This window comes from Lagenorhynchus albirostris, chromosome 2 (genome assembly GCF_949774975.1).
Source record: "Lagenorhynchus albirostris chromosome 2, mLagAlb1.1, whole genome shotgun sequence".
NCBI classification, from domain to species: Eukaryota; Metazoa; Chordata; class Mammalia; order Artiodactyla; family Delphinidae; genus Lagenorhynchus; species Lagenorhynchus albirostris.
Genome location: NC_083096.1, coordinates 157,209,537 through 157,223,769, shown reverse-complemented (window position 1 = coordinate 157,223,769; position 14,233 = coordinate 157,209,537). Strand labels below are relative to the sequence as shown.

At 49.1% G+C, this 14,233-nt stretch overlaps 1 protein-coding gene across 2 annotated transcripts; it reads right to left on the bottom strand.

Moving 5' to 3' along the window:
* Positions 1-3,617: 3,617 nt before the first annotated feature.
* LSM10 (LSM10, U7 small nuclear RNA associated) lies at positions 3,618-6,146 on the bottom strand. Of its 2 annotated transcripts, none has more exons than XM_060142695.1 (2): positions 5,855-6,146; positions 3,618-4,418 (listed from the first exon to the last, which is right to left on the bottom strand). In XM_060142695.1, exon 2 carries the CDS (start codon positions 4,392-4,394, stop codon positions 4,023-4,025), a length of 372 nt encoding a protein of 123 aa, XP_059998678.1. In that variant the 5' UTR covers positions 4,395-4,418; positions 5,855-6,146; the 3' UTR covers positions 3,618-4,022. The 2 variants fall into 2 exon arrangements, with proteins under 2 accessions (XP_059998678.1, XP_059998679.1); XM_060142696.1 differs by having other exon boundaries at positions 5,980-6,146.
* Between the last annotated feature and the right edge of the window lie 8,087 nt (positions 6,147-14,233).

The following is a 14,233-nucleotide window of genomic DNA, read 5'->3' as shown; positions in this document are numbered from 1 at the left end:
GCCTGAAGCGGAGACCAAGCTAGCTTGGGTAACCTTCACATACTATGTGCTGTTTCTCTGGGTCCCTCTGGAACACTGATAAGAACTCAAGGGACTCCTGCTGCCCTCAGGGACCCTTCAGTTGGGGATGCCAGACTGGAACTCACTGAACTGGATGCTCTCCTGCAAGTCCCATCCAGCTGAGAGCTGGAGATGTCACATCACTCGTGTGGCCCCCGAGGAGAACTGTACTTCAAGCCATAGGCCACCCAGCTCTCTTCAGAGCCCTGGGAGTCTCCTCCCAGGAGTCTCCTCCCAAATGAGAGAGCATCCTGTACTCTTCTCTCCAAGGCCTGGAGGGGAGGGAGAGGAGGGGGCATGCCATCCCACCTGAGCACTCAGAATTCCGAGGGGCTCAGTCAGCAACTGGGATCCCCACATCGGTGTATGTGCGGGCTTGAACAAAGGCTGCAGCAATGAGCACAAAACCCAAACTCCGACGGGACGATGACATTTTGAAATACGTTTTTCATCTTTTCCTTGGTGTCCCTCCACCCTTCCCTTGCGCAGGTAGTTAGGACACTCTGCATACATTACGCCAGGAAACAAATGATACGACAGAATGCAGAGTTCATTTTTTGCTTCTGAATTCCAAGAGGCTTGCCTTCAGGGAGGAACGGAAAGAATTATCTGTGCAGATCCAAATTTAGAAAACTGTAACAAGGGGGATCTGGGAGACTGAGACTTTAGGGGGTGGTCCCTGAGAATAGAGAAGCTTCTCCTCAGCCTCTGAGCTAGAGGGCATCAGGGCCCGGGAAGCAGGAAGAGTTGTGCTCCTTTTCCTGGTGGAGCACCAAGAAGTAATAAAACCCTCTGAAGAAACAGCTGTGCGCTGCACTGGGGCAAACGGCGGGGCCTAACTAACCCAAGACCCTAGGAATTTCCTGGGCCTGAGTGGCCTGGAAAAAGTAGAGTAAGAATCTGAATACTGAGAGGGGGATGGGTCAGGAAGGAGCAACTCAGCAGCATCCTGAGCAGGCTGAAGACAGAAAACCAGTACAAAACTAGGACATCTCAGGGGATGCGAGTGTGACTGGACCGGACACCATCAGATCAGACTACCCTGCCCAAGCTTTGGCATCTTCAAAGGAAGTGCCCTAGAATTCAACCAATTCTGAGGAAAGTGATGGGGAACTCTGAATTGACTGCAATTAAGTTTCTGCCACTCTGGCTGAGTGAAGCCAAATATGAATTCAGTTGAGTTAGAGAAAATTCAATTTATATTTCTTACACACCTGAAATTGGAACCAGCTATACTCCTTAACCACAAGGCCCTGTATCATTTGCCTCACCCCCTTCCCATTTCTCCTGCCTCCCTCCCCTCTGTCAACAGTCACAAGGGTATTCTGTTATCGCCCCCAACCCCCAAGCTTTCTCACCTCGGGACCTTTGCACAGGCGATTTCCTCTGCCTTCCCTTGGCTGTTTAAATGGTACACTCCGTCTCAGTTTTGTTTTTCTTTCTTTTTCTTTCTTTTCTTTCTTTTTCTTTCTTTCTCTTTTTATTAATTTTTATTAGAGTATAGTTGCTTTACAATGTTATGTTAGTTTCTGCTGTATACCAAAGTCAATCAGCTATATGTATACGTATATCCCCTCTTTTTTGGATTTCCTTCCTATTTAGGTCACCACAGAGCACTGAGTAGAGTTCCCTGTGCTATACAGTAGGTTCTCATTAGTTATCTGTTTTATACATAGTAGTGTATATATGTCAATCCCAATCTCCCAATTCATCCCACCCCCCCTTCTCAGTTTAACTTCTTCAGTCCATACTTTCTGAAATAAAACCGCCTATTTTCTCTCAAAGGGCCCTGTTTATTTCCTTCATGATGCCTATATGTTTACTTTTGTTAGTCTCCCCCTCCACAACATCAGCTCCCTGAGAGCAGGACCTCTGTCTTGATGTTCCCTCAGCAGCTAGCACTGTGACTCAAATTACTTGTGGAATGAATGACCCGTGGCTTGCCATAGCTTGGCGGGCACCGAGCTCCCTCCACCCCTCCACCTGGGCCCCTGCCAGCCTTTCCCAGCAATCCAGGACCAGATGCCAAGACCCATAACCTTGGGGCTTGAACACTTAGCTGTGCTCTACCCCAGGGACTCGTCATGAGTATGTCTCAGTGGACCCTGGTTCCCTCCCTCCCACCTGTCCTCCCAGTGCCTTGCCTCAGAACCATACAGACCCACGGGCATCTGTACACAACGCTTATGGAACATGTCCAGAGCCCCTCTTCCCAGCAACCCGTGCTAGCCCTACCCCTTTGCTCTCTGGCCTGGGGGCTCTTCCTTGCTCTGCTCCCGATGTGAAAGCCTCAGACCTAGACCTCTCCTCCATCCTTAGGCCAGACTCCCAGCATGAGACCTCTTCAAGGTCTCTTCACGCATCTGCAGACACGTGGGAAATGTCTGCAAGGGAGGCTGTGTGCGGACTTCCCTCCAGTTCATCATTTACCGGAAGGGGTGGCTCTCTCCCCACTGGCTTTGAGAACATGGACGTTTCCACAGTGAGGAAGCCCTTTCTGTGCCTGCCCTCCGGTTTCTCTTACCAGCAGTCTTCTTCTTGTGCTGCTCCCCTTAACTCTAGCTGTCAAAGGGGCCTGGAAACTCAGAGAAGTGGCTTTCTCCCTGCTAGGACCCAGTGTTCTCTCCGGAAGGCGAAGGGCAGAGTCTAAGTGCCTTCTGGGGCCTCTGGGAAATGAAGTAAATACAATAGGCAGAAGATTCATGGTAGGTGGGTGGGTGTGATAATGCAGATTCTCGGGTTCCAGGTTCTGTTTCAAATCTGGGGAGCCAGGAAGGTGGCTCTTCTAGACACATCTCAGTTGGTTCTGATGAGGTGGTCCAGGGGCAACACTTGGACAGACTGGGCTAGAATGTGAATGCAGTGACCGTGGGCTGCCAGCGCCCAAATGAACACTCCTCTCCAATCTCCCTCAGGAAATGATTACCTCCGCTGCTAGATTCTAAGCCCCTCTCCAGAAGGGACCAAAGCTTATTGGACAATGTGTGCTCAGCAGAAGGCCTGGCACATGAAAGCTGCTGTGGACGTTTGTTTGACGAAGACAAACTCTCTGGTTCCAGAGGACTGAGCCACTTCTACCGAGATGGTGGCAGGGCTGGGACGGCTGCAAGGCAGCTACAACGAAGGCTGGGGTTCTAACCCTGAGAACGCCTTCTTCCCTGAAGACCCAATGACTCTCAGAATCGGAGCCTGATTTCTTGCTGTGGGATGAGCTCCCACACTTGAGGGGAGGGCCCAGGATTACTCCAGCCTCTCCACCTCAGGAAAGACCAATGAGACTAACAACCTCTTCAACAGGGAATCGGAACAGAAGAGCCGCTTTCCCCCTGACCAGACTGAAGGCCTCTCCTACGTTCTCAAGCTTTGCTGCATATTCGTATCACCTGGGAAACTTAAAAAAAAATCCCACTGCCCAGGCCACACCTCATACCAAGTAAATCCAAATAGGTGAGGGTGAGATAGGTGATTCCAATGTGCAGTCATGCTTGCGACCCAGCACCCTACGACACAGGACCGACAGGGAGCCCAGCGCAGAGGGAAAAGCATGAGGCACAGACTTGTTTGCATCCCCTTTAGTTTTGTGAGAAAAAACCCACAATTACAAGAGAAGTGGGGATGCTCAGGCCGAGCACATTTAACAGTCTTCACTGGGAGAGGGCTGAAAGCTATCTGACACAGTCCCTAAACCAGTAAATCAGAGATTCAGATAAATAATCATCCAAAGGGGGGACTGTCATCTACCCCAAGGCCACAGACAGATAACTAGAATTCTGGGTCCCAGGGTGAGTCTGGGAGTGGGACCCTGTGAAAGGCAGCTGTGACAGGTGATGTCTGTCAGACACCAGCTTCTGGACTGGCCCTCCTCCCTTCCCAGGTTCTGGGCGGGGAGGGAGAGCAGGCTTTGGCTCAGTAGAACTCTGGAGGAACCTGAGTGGGGACCAGGGCTGGCTGAGGGGACAGGCTCACTTATAGCTCTTGGAGGGAAATTCCCGCCGGCCTTTCCCCTTGCCGCCGAAGTTGCGCACCCGATGGATGACCTGCAGCTGCTGCTCAATGGTCGCGGTGATGTTCACATCATCGGGGATGTGGACGTAACGGACATTGCGGCCTGTCACAAAGAGGTCATCCAGCTCGACCTGATGCCCCCAACGGTCCGTGTAGGTGACCTGGGCCAGGCGGATGTTCATGAAAGCATCGACGTTGTCTATGCGTCCGCGGGCCATGCTCTCATCCCGCAGGTCCACGGTGGTGACCTGGCCCTGGAGGCCCTGCAGCAGGATGATCAGGCTGTTCTCGGAGATGGTCCGCTCCTTCACTGAGTGGCTCACTGCCATTCTTCCACACTGCGGCTGCTCGCTCTGGGAGGGGCACACAGAGGGGAGCTGTGGCAGGCTAGCGGGTGCAGGTGCTAACTCACCTCCACCAGGTTTTAGCACAAAATCCCCAGCCCAGACATTCCCAAGTCTGCCCACCTCCCCAATTTCTGTGTCTATGGAGCACCCTTAGGTGCTTCATGTACACACCTCATAGAATCCTCACAACACCTTGCAAGCCAAGGATCACTTATACTCACTTTATAAATGAGGAAAATATGGCCAGGAGAGGTTAAGTCACTTGCCCAAGGTCACACAGGTGATAAGCAGAGGTGCTGGGATTCAAATCCATCGCTGCCTGACTCCAAACCCCACACCAGTGGTTCTGAACCCTCACTGTATGTTAGAGTCATTCGCTGAGTTTTCACCTGGCTGCCACACCCCAGAGGTTCTCATTCATTTGGTCAGGGGTGGGTCCCAGGTATCCTATTTTTTAAAAGCTCCCCAGGTAATTCTAATGTGCATCTGAGTTTGAGAACCACTGCTCTCAAGTGTAGTTTACACCCTTGCTACCCAGGCACTTGTTAGAAATACAGAATCTCCAGGCTTTCCCCAGACCTACTTAGAGAATCTGCATTTTAACGTGACCCCAGGTGAACCACCAGTTCTCAAACAATCGCCTGCATCAGAATCACCTGGAGAAGGTGTTAAAACACAGATTGCTGGGCCCACCTTTCAGTTTCTGACTCAGTCGGTCTGAGGTGGGGCCCAAGAATGGGCACTTCTAAAATATTCTCAGTTGATGCTGATGTTACTGGCCTGGGGCGCACTGAGAACGACTGGTCTACAGGATGCTGCCAACATGTAACCAGAAATTTAGATAACTGATTGAAAACAAGAAATGGTAGCATATACAGCACATATGTTTTGAAGGTAGAGAAATGGAGGTTCGACTCCCCACTCCACCCACACTCTGTAAACGTAAGACAGTTACTTAATGTCTCTGAACCTGTTTCCACGTCTATTGAACCATAGGCTAAATGAGGCTAACAAGCTCTCACCACACTGAATGTATTTTCCTTTGCTTTCGATTATGCCCTGATGCTGTATTAATGTAACTTTGTCTTATCTATCCTCCATTTTCAGACCCTGAGTGCAAGTTGGTGGAACTTTCTTTTCTTTCCTTAAGACCTCACTCAGGATACCGAAAGGGCTGTGCAGGGTGGCATTAAGTGTGGCAAGCTACCCATACCACTGACGAGAGGCTAGGAGCTGGGCCGGCCGACTCTAAGGACCCCACCCAGGCTTCACCAGGAGTACGTGTCCAAGCAAGGGTTTGGGGCAGCACAGTGACTGCAAAGAGGCAGGTCTGGTCTCGAGGACGGCCACTTCCCAGGAGGGCGACCTCGAGCAAGCCACTTGGCTTCTTCAAGCCTGTTAGCCAATCCCTAAAAGGGGGATGGTGATCACCCTTTACTCACAGAGCGTGGGAGTGGGCTTGGGTGAGGAGCTACGCTCAGCAACCGGGAGGAAAACGCTGGCCCCGCTCCCGCCGCCTCCGCGGCTCCTGGTTCCCCAGCGTTCCGCCCCTGGCTCCCGGACCCACCGCGCGCGTTCCTTCCGCTGTCCCGCTGCGCGTCGCCGCCGAAACTAGCGAGCGCCTAGCCGGGCTGCTCCTCTCCCGCGGCCGAACTCAGAAACCATGGCAACCGAAGGGCCGCTCTGCCCTCCCGGAGCATCGAGAGCGCGGCTGCGCGCAGGGCCCGCGACCCCGCGGTGGGCCCGGAACTACAATCCCCAGAAGGCCTCGCGGGCGCGTGACTCGCGCTCCTGCAGCCGCGGCCTACGTCATTGGATTCTCTCCTATTTTGGAGTCATTCTTCCGTTCAGCGAATCCGGTCGCCCCTCCTCGGCAGTTAGTTCCCGAACCCCCGCGAATACCGAAACCAGGGATGCTCAAGTCCCTTCTATGAAGTGGCGTCGTATAGGAGGGTTCCGCATTCGCGGATACGGAGGGCCAGCTGTATACAGTGAACCTTCACCGTGTGTCGGACACTTTCCCAGGCTCTGGTCGTAGGGGTGACCAAGGAGACAAGCTCCGTGATCTGATGACCCGACCCTTAAATCTACTGGGGCGGAGGGAGGCGGGGGAGGCGGGGGAGTCGCCTATGAGAAAAAGAAAATTATGATAAAATTTCTTCAGAGAATTAAAACGGGTCAATGTTATAATGACTGGGTGACTTTTTATTGGACGGTCAGGGGTGTCCTGAGAAGGTGACATTTGACATCTGAGTTGAGATGAATTACATGAAGCCAAGCTTGTGAACGCTAGGAGAAGAGCATTGCAGTTAGAGGGAACAGTTTGTGCAAAGGACCTGGTGCAAATGAGCTTGACAATTTGGAAAAGCGGAAAGGCCAGTAAGACTGGGAAGAGTAGTGTGACAAGAAGTCGGAGAGGAAGGCAACAGCCAGGGTATTTAGGATTTTGCAAGCCAAGGTAAGGCGTTTGGATTTCTGGATTAGGAGTGCAGGCTCTGGAGGCTGTGCCTGGGTTTAAATCTGCCCCTTGTTAACTGTGTGACTTTAGACAAGTTAATTATCCTCTTTGTGCCTCAGGTTTCCTCATCTGGAAACCCGTTACTGGAAGTGCAACGATAGGCCATCAAAGGAGAGTGACAGGATCTAATTTACATTTTAAAAGGTCATTCTGTATAGCCTTGGAAACGCTGCTTATCTTTCTGCAGCCTCAATTTCATTAGAAAAAAACAAAACATAATGACTAACTCAGAGAATTGTTTTAAGGTTTGAGTGACCTTCATTAATGTGTGAAAGCACCTGGCACACAGGAGCTCAGTAAGAGTTAGGTTTGTGTCATTCCTTTATCCTCTCATTCACTGGTTTCCACCTTCCCCAGGAGCCTTCTCTTTTTACCAGTCATCTCCAGTCATCACAGAGACCTCTCCTTATCCTAAAAATTGAAATTGTCTTTCTCCTCCATGCATGCTACTCTTGTTTTCTTACCTTCCACAGTAGAACTTCTCAGGAGAGGCCTCTATATCAGTGGTTCTCCAGTTGCAGTCCCTTTTCCAACCTTACTTCTGTGTGAGACTGGATTTTCTTCATGTACTTCAGCCGAAACAACATAGCACAATGGGCTGAATGCAGAAGCAGATATGAGAATCCGACTGTCTTCTATTGTGATAGACATTAAAGAGATTTGCAAAACTATGAAGCAGTGTCACTCTTCTCACCATATTTTTTCTTTTGGAAAATATAGTTATTTTAAAATAAAAATATGTTAATGGGTCTGTTGTTATTTAAAAGAGAATATTAAAATTTTAATTTCATAGATATGTGATTACCATATATATATATATATATATACACACACACACACACACACACACACACACACACACACACACATATATCCCCCACATAAACAAACACTTTTGGGGGTTTTCAATAATTTTTTTTTAAAATAAATTTATTTATTTATTTTTGGTTGCATTGGGTCTCCGTTGCTGAGTGTGGGCTTTCTCTAGTTGCAGCGAGCGGGGGCTACTCTTCGTTGTGGTGCATGGGCTTCTCATTGCGGGCTTCTCTTGTTGCAGAGCACGGACTCTAGGCGCGCGGGCTTCAGTAGTTGTGGCACGTGAACTCAGTAGTTGTGGCTCACGGGCTCTAGAGCACAGCCTCAGAAGTTGTGGCACACGGGCCTAGCTGCTCCGCGGCATGTGGGATCTTCCTGGAACAGGGCTCGAACCCGCGTCCCCTGCATTTGCAGGCGGATTCTGAACCACTGCACCACCAGGGAAGTCCCTTCAACAATTTTTAAGCGTACAAAAGTGTCCGGAGAGTGAAAGTTTGAGAACTGCTGCTCTATCCTGAAGGCTTTCACCCACTCACTCACCTCACTGTGATCTGGCTTCTTCTCGAGTATTTTGAGTTCTACTCCCATTAACTTCTCTGAAGAAGGTTACTAATGATTTCCTTGTTCTTAAGAGAACCTCTATCTCTTTCTTAGTCCTTACTTCCATGATCCTTCTCAGTGATTGACCATACTGACCATCGTCCTCCTTGGTAATTTTTTTTCCCCCTGGGGCTTTGTATCACTTGGTTTCACCCATTTCTCTGATTGTTTCTTCTCCATCTCTCTCTTTTTAACCCCACTTCATTCTGCTCCCTAAACATGTGTGCTTTTCCTGGGGCTGTATTCCTGGCCCAGCTCTCTTCTTGGTCGAGTATCTCTTTGCCACCTACTACTATATGCTGAATTTCTGTCTACATCTCTAGCCCAGAGTGCTCCACAGAAGACCTCCATTTCCCAGCTGTCGCTTATTCTCACATGTGTCACTGGTACATGGAACTCAGCGTGTCTATAGGACAAGTTCATCAAGCCCTTCCCAAATGAATTGCTACTCTGAATTTTTCTATTTCTGTGGTTGCTACCACCATTTTTCAACTACCCAAGTTGGGCACCTTGAATAAGCTTGACAACTTCTATCATTTCCGGATTCACCCACATCTTCACAGTCACTGAACTCTGAAGATTCTTTGGAATTTGTCTCCCAGCCTTCACTTGCCTTTTTATTCTGACTGCCACCATTCTAGTTGAGACCCTCTTTTTCTCATTTAATTCATTATAAAAGCCATCTTACTGGTCTTTGTGTCCCATGATCCTTTGCGAACAGATTCAAAGTACAGTTATGATCTTACTTACCTGCTAAGAAAAAAATCAATTCACTAGCAGAATAAAGTTTCCAGTGCTGACATTGATTTGATTCCAACTTACCTTCCAGCTGAATCTCCTTCAGGTTCTCTACCCAAACTCTCCAACCAGTGTTTCTTAAAGTGTGGTCTGGGAACCAGTGCCTTAAAGTTATCTGGAATGCTTGTTAAACCCAACCCCACACCTACAGACTCAGGAGTGGAGCTCGGGGATCTGCACATCTAACAGTGTACACTACAATTGGAGACCTGCTGCCCTCCTTTCTAGTCAGACTCAGCAACACCCAGACAAGCCCTGCACTCTTGTCTCTGCCTTTGCTATCCTGCTCCATCTGCCTGGGATCTTCTCTTTTTATCTATAGATGTTAAGTCCAATCCCTCCTTCAAAGGCTGGCTCCATTGCTGTGCCTTTCTGAAGTCTTCCCTGATTACCCCAATTGGGAATGACACTGATACCGTATTGCTTGGTATATGTTTGCTGGTTGCATGCAGTTTCACCATAGTTATTTACGTAAATCTTGTTTCTCCTGCTCATCTCTTGGGTGTTGAGACGGGGAGAAGGTCCTAAGAGGCACAAATGCTTCACCCTACAAATAGCAGTTGCAGGAGGGACTGGTTTTATGAATGTGGTGAGAAGGTGATGGGGATCTGAATGAATTGGTGGCAGTGGGGTGGAAAGAAGGGATGAGTGTTACAGACTCTGAAGGGAGCTAATCAGAATCCTTGGGGGCTGATTAAATCTGGAGCGTGGTTTGCAGAGGGGGAATCAATGATTTAAATTTTAACGCTGTGTGTCCAGAGAGGTGGTGGTCCATTGATAGGAATAAGACGGTTGGGGGGTCATGCCTGTGGAGGGTATCTCAGTTTTTGGCTACTCAGCCACTGACCTCCTTTCCCATTTGGGGGAATCTGACATTCTATGAATTTCAGTGGGAGGTGAGGTTCTGCTTCCCACTCCAGATGATTTAAAGGCCTTGTCAGGTATGGCCTGGGCTTGTGACATAAACTTAGGCATTATCAGATTCTAAATCTGGAGCAAGTGACATGAACCAGCAGGAACGATTTAGGCTCCGTCCTGGTGTCTGCGTCATCCAGTGCCTCATTCCTGGGGGTGCTGCTGGTGCTGGAGTGCTTTCCTATGCTGCCTGCCCTTCCTCGGTTCCTGGCCATTTCCCATGGTCCTTCAGTCTTCCTGACAACTGTGAGTTGCCTGAAGGCACTTTCAGTAGATTCCTTCTCTACCTAAGTAGCCAGAATTACTTCCAATTTTTTTTGCAACCTCAAACCCAGACAAGGGTCCACTTGAATTGAGTTCAAGAGCCTTGAATTTCCCTGTTCCCTTTAGATGAGCTCTGTTGTGCTTCCGTATCCCTTTGTCAGAGGATCACAGAATCCTGAGAGTTAGGGCGATTCCCTGGTCACCTGCTCCAGCTTACCACCCAGAGTCCAAACCCCCACTCCCCCCACAGATCCCCCTGTAACCGCTGCCCGAGACGCCAGTGGCCAGCAGCTCACTCCTGTGCCAGCTGTTTTACTCCATTGTTGAGAAGTTTTGGGTAACTTCTGCCCATCACTTCTGGTTCTTTTCTATGGAGAACTGTCTTATTTCGTATTATATTTAAGAAGTTTCTTCATGCCTTTCAAAAGTGAAATAAATGTCCTGAATAAATAAAAATGACGTCAGTGTTAGACACTAAGCTTAGGGTGATGGAGCGTCTCAGGGAAAGTGAGTCTGCAGTCAAGGTGAGGTGGGGGATACAGAGATTTGTGAGTTAATAGTACTGGTTGAAAATAATGGCCTCTCTGAAAAAAGGGATGCAAAACAATTTGCAGAAGAGTGCAGACTGAGCACTACAGGGCACATGAAACATTTGGTCAGCACGGGGCAAGAGCACTGGGGTTAGGGTAAGGGACAGGGTGAAGGTGAGAAATGGAGTGTGCGAGACAGATGAGGTGAGAGTGAGGATGGGGGTGGGGGAAAACGCCAGGGATGAAATAAGGATCCTCCAGCAGTTGCCCTGGCCGTTCTGACAGACTTAGAAACAGCTACATTAATGCCTGCATCAAAGACGGGCCATCCTTAATCAGAAGCCACCGGGGGAGAGAGGAGAAGTGTGGTCAGAAATCACTAGGATCTGGGACTTTCCTGGTGGTCCAGTGATTAAGACTCCGCACTTCCACTGCAGGGGGCACGGGTTCGATCCCTGGTCGGGGAACTAAGATCCTGCAAGTGGGCCTGGCGTGGCTGGTGGGGTGGGGGAAAGAAAAGAAATTAGTAAGATTGGAGCCCCCGAGGCAAGAGTGAGAGAGTTTTAGGAAGAAAAGGGTCTTGAGCAGGGCCAAGGAGAATGGGGAGCAAAGAAGGTGGTGGGGGGTCCAGCAAAGTTGAGGCCTGGAGACTTGAGAAGGGACCTACCTGTGTAGTGGCAGGAGCTATGGGGGGCAGGAGGGAGGAAGGCGAGGCAGCTCAGAAGACTGTAGAGCTGGTGAGTGAGCTGAGGAGGCCCTGGAGGAGCAGAGGCCATGCTGCGTGGGAGCGGCTTGGACCGAGGAGCTCCCTGGCTGCCATTTGGTGAACTTTTTAAAACACTTAATTAATTAATTAATTTTTGACTGCGTTGGGTCTTCATTGCTGCACACGGGCTTCCTCCAGTTGCGGCGAGCAGGGGCTACTCTTCGTTGCCGTGTGCAGGCTTCTCATGGCGGTGGTTTCTCTTGTTGCAGGGCACGGGCTCTAGGCACGGGGGCTTCAGTAGTTTTGGCTCGTGGGCTCTAGAGTGCAGGCTCAGTAATTGTGGCGCACAGGCTTAGTTGGTCTGAGGCATGCGGGATCTTCCTGGACCAGGGATGGAACCTGTATCCCCTGCAGTGGCAGGTGGATTCTTAACCACTGCACCACCAGGGAAGTCCCTGGTGAACTTCTGAGGTGCAGAAAGGGGTCTGGGTAGGGAAAAAGAGATAAAAGATGTGGTGAGGTAGAGAGGAGAGGCGAGGGAGGGCATCTGACACAGGTATTATCTTCTCAGTTGTAACTGAAGCTGAGAGGCCTTCTGGATATCCAGAAAACCCAAGTCAAGCATCCTTGACCTTCCCCTTGAATACTTGAAAAAAAAGTCAGCCCCTGGGGAATTTTATAAAGAGCAGGAGGGTGGAGTGATCTGAAGCCAATGTGCACATCTAGGATTTAGGAGTCTTGGGTCTGCCCCGAGCTCTATAAAGCTTTGTTTATAATACTTATTTTATCCTTTGTGTGTTTTAAAGTTGTATGTATCAAGTATCCCTAAAATAAAGAAACAATATTTGAAGTTTATAGACAGTGGTTTTGGATGAATTATGTAAGAGATGGGAATTTAAACAACTTCCTTTATTGTAATTTCAGCTGTCTCTGTGACTTTCAAGAAGTCACTTTTCTTTTCTTCCTCTTATTTTTCTCCCAGGATACTGGGACTAGTGTTAATGACCTGGCAGATCCTTCACCTTCATAATGAAATTAAAAAAAAAAAAAAAAAAAAAAGGCCACACCTAGTGGTGTGGCCTCGCTAGGCCTCAGGCAGCTGGGGTTTCCTGTGGTTCTGGGAACTAATAGAGAAGGTAATGTTATTTTTGACATCAGAGGAGCGACTGGCCGGAAACAAAAAGAACACAGCGTTGTGTATGTGGGGTGGTGGGGGGTGTTAACGGGATCAAGTAATTCAGAATAATCTCCGTCGGCCCTTGGAACGCATCTTGCCCTTCTCATCTGGAAAGAGGTGGCTATGATCTGAGAATTTGCTTCAGGTTGAATCATGAAACTGGGTAGGGGAGATTCAACTGTGAAGAGGGTTCTCCAGCCCAGTCCCTTGAAAACACTTCTTCTCACTCCCTCTGCTGCCAGCTGTCCAGGAATGTGGCAGCTGACGAGGAGTTTTCCAGGGCATAATTCAAAGGGAGGAAGGGGGAGGTAAACAGTGTATCAGTTTTTGGATTTTAATTTGGGTCTTTACGATTCAGTATTATGCTAATATAGATATATTTTTCCCCCTAAGATTTGCATTTGTCTTTCTGTGGTTTCCTGAGGCTTGAGTTGGTCTCCATGGATGTAAACCAGAGTGACAAAACAGGTGGAAGAGGATGAGGGAATCTGATCCTGTTCAGACTTGGGGATCTCCAGGATCTGGTTATGATGTTTGGATTTGTTTCTCGCCTACCAGGATCTGGATCAAAGGAAAAAAGTGAGTTTATCTTTTAAAATTGTTACATACATATGTGGACTGCATGGGATGACTTTCATCCTAGAACTAAGGGCTAAATACATTTCCTCCTTTTTGTCTTCCCCTTCACTCTCAATTTTTATTACATCTTTCTTCTGGGAGCCATTAAAGTACTTTTGTTCAGAAGGCTTTTCTAGAGCTTTGCCTTGCATGTTCTACGGGGCCTTCCAACACTCTGATAAGAACAAAAGCAGGACAGTTTAAAACTTAGTTGAGAAGAGGTTAAGTCACAGAATTGCTGAAAGAGAGCAGATATACTCCCAAAGCATGGAGTGGGGTGGGGGAGTGCGGCGTGGGGTAAAATTCCAGTTCTCAGACCCGACCTGGGGCAGGGGCTAAGAATCTGTAAACTCAGCAACTTAGCTCGGGCAAGCTGGCTTTGAGTCAATGAACTAGTTCTTTTCCTTTCTTACAGATGAGAGAACTGAGGCTCGGTGAGGGTAACTGCCTAAGACGCCGTGGTGAATTCGGGGAAGGGATGGGGACCACGGTGTGCCTTCCCTCGGAGCGCACTGGGCACTGTTGTGTGACACCCTCAGACCCCGTGGCCTGGTGTTAAATGAACAATGATGCCTTGTCAGTACTCAGGCCACATTCTTGCCCGGGTAATCCTTGCCTTCTCTTTCCTTTGCTCCCTCCCGACTCCCCTGCTTTCTCTGGGTACCCTGAATCACCATGCAGATAAACTTGTTTTTCTCAACATTTGTGCAAGTCTAGAGACATGAAACCCGAAGACTGCCTCATCACCAGGCTGCCTTACCAGAGACCTGTATCTTGTTTATTCACTGAGAGAACAGATAGGTTTGAAATCATCAGCACGGCTCTGGGATAGGTGGAGGCAGGAGGCTGCTTCTCAGCAGCCCGTGGCCCACCTCCAAG

Bases quoted from the DNA above. Each gene is read 5' to 3' on its own strand.
- LSM10 (XM_060142695.1), bottom strand. From the start codon at position 4,394: ATGGCAGTGAGCCACTCAGTGAAGGAGCGGACCATCTCCGAGAACAGC.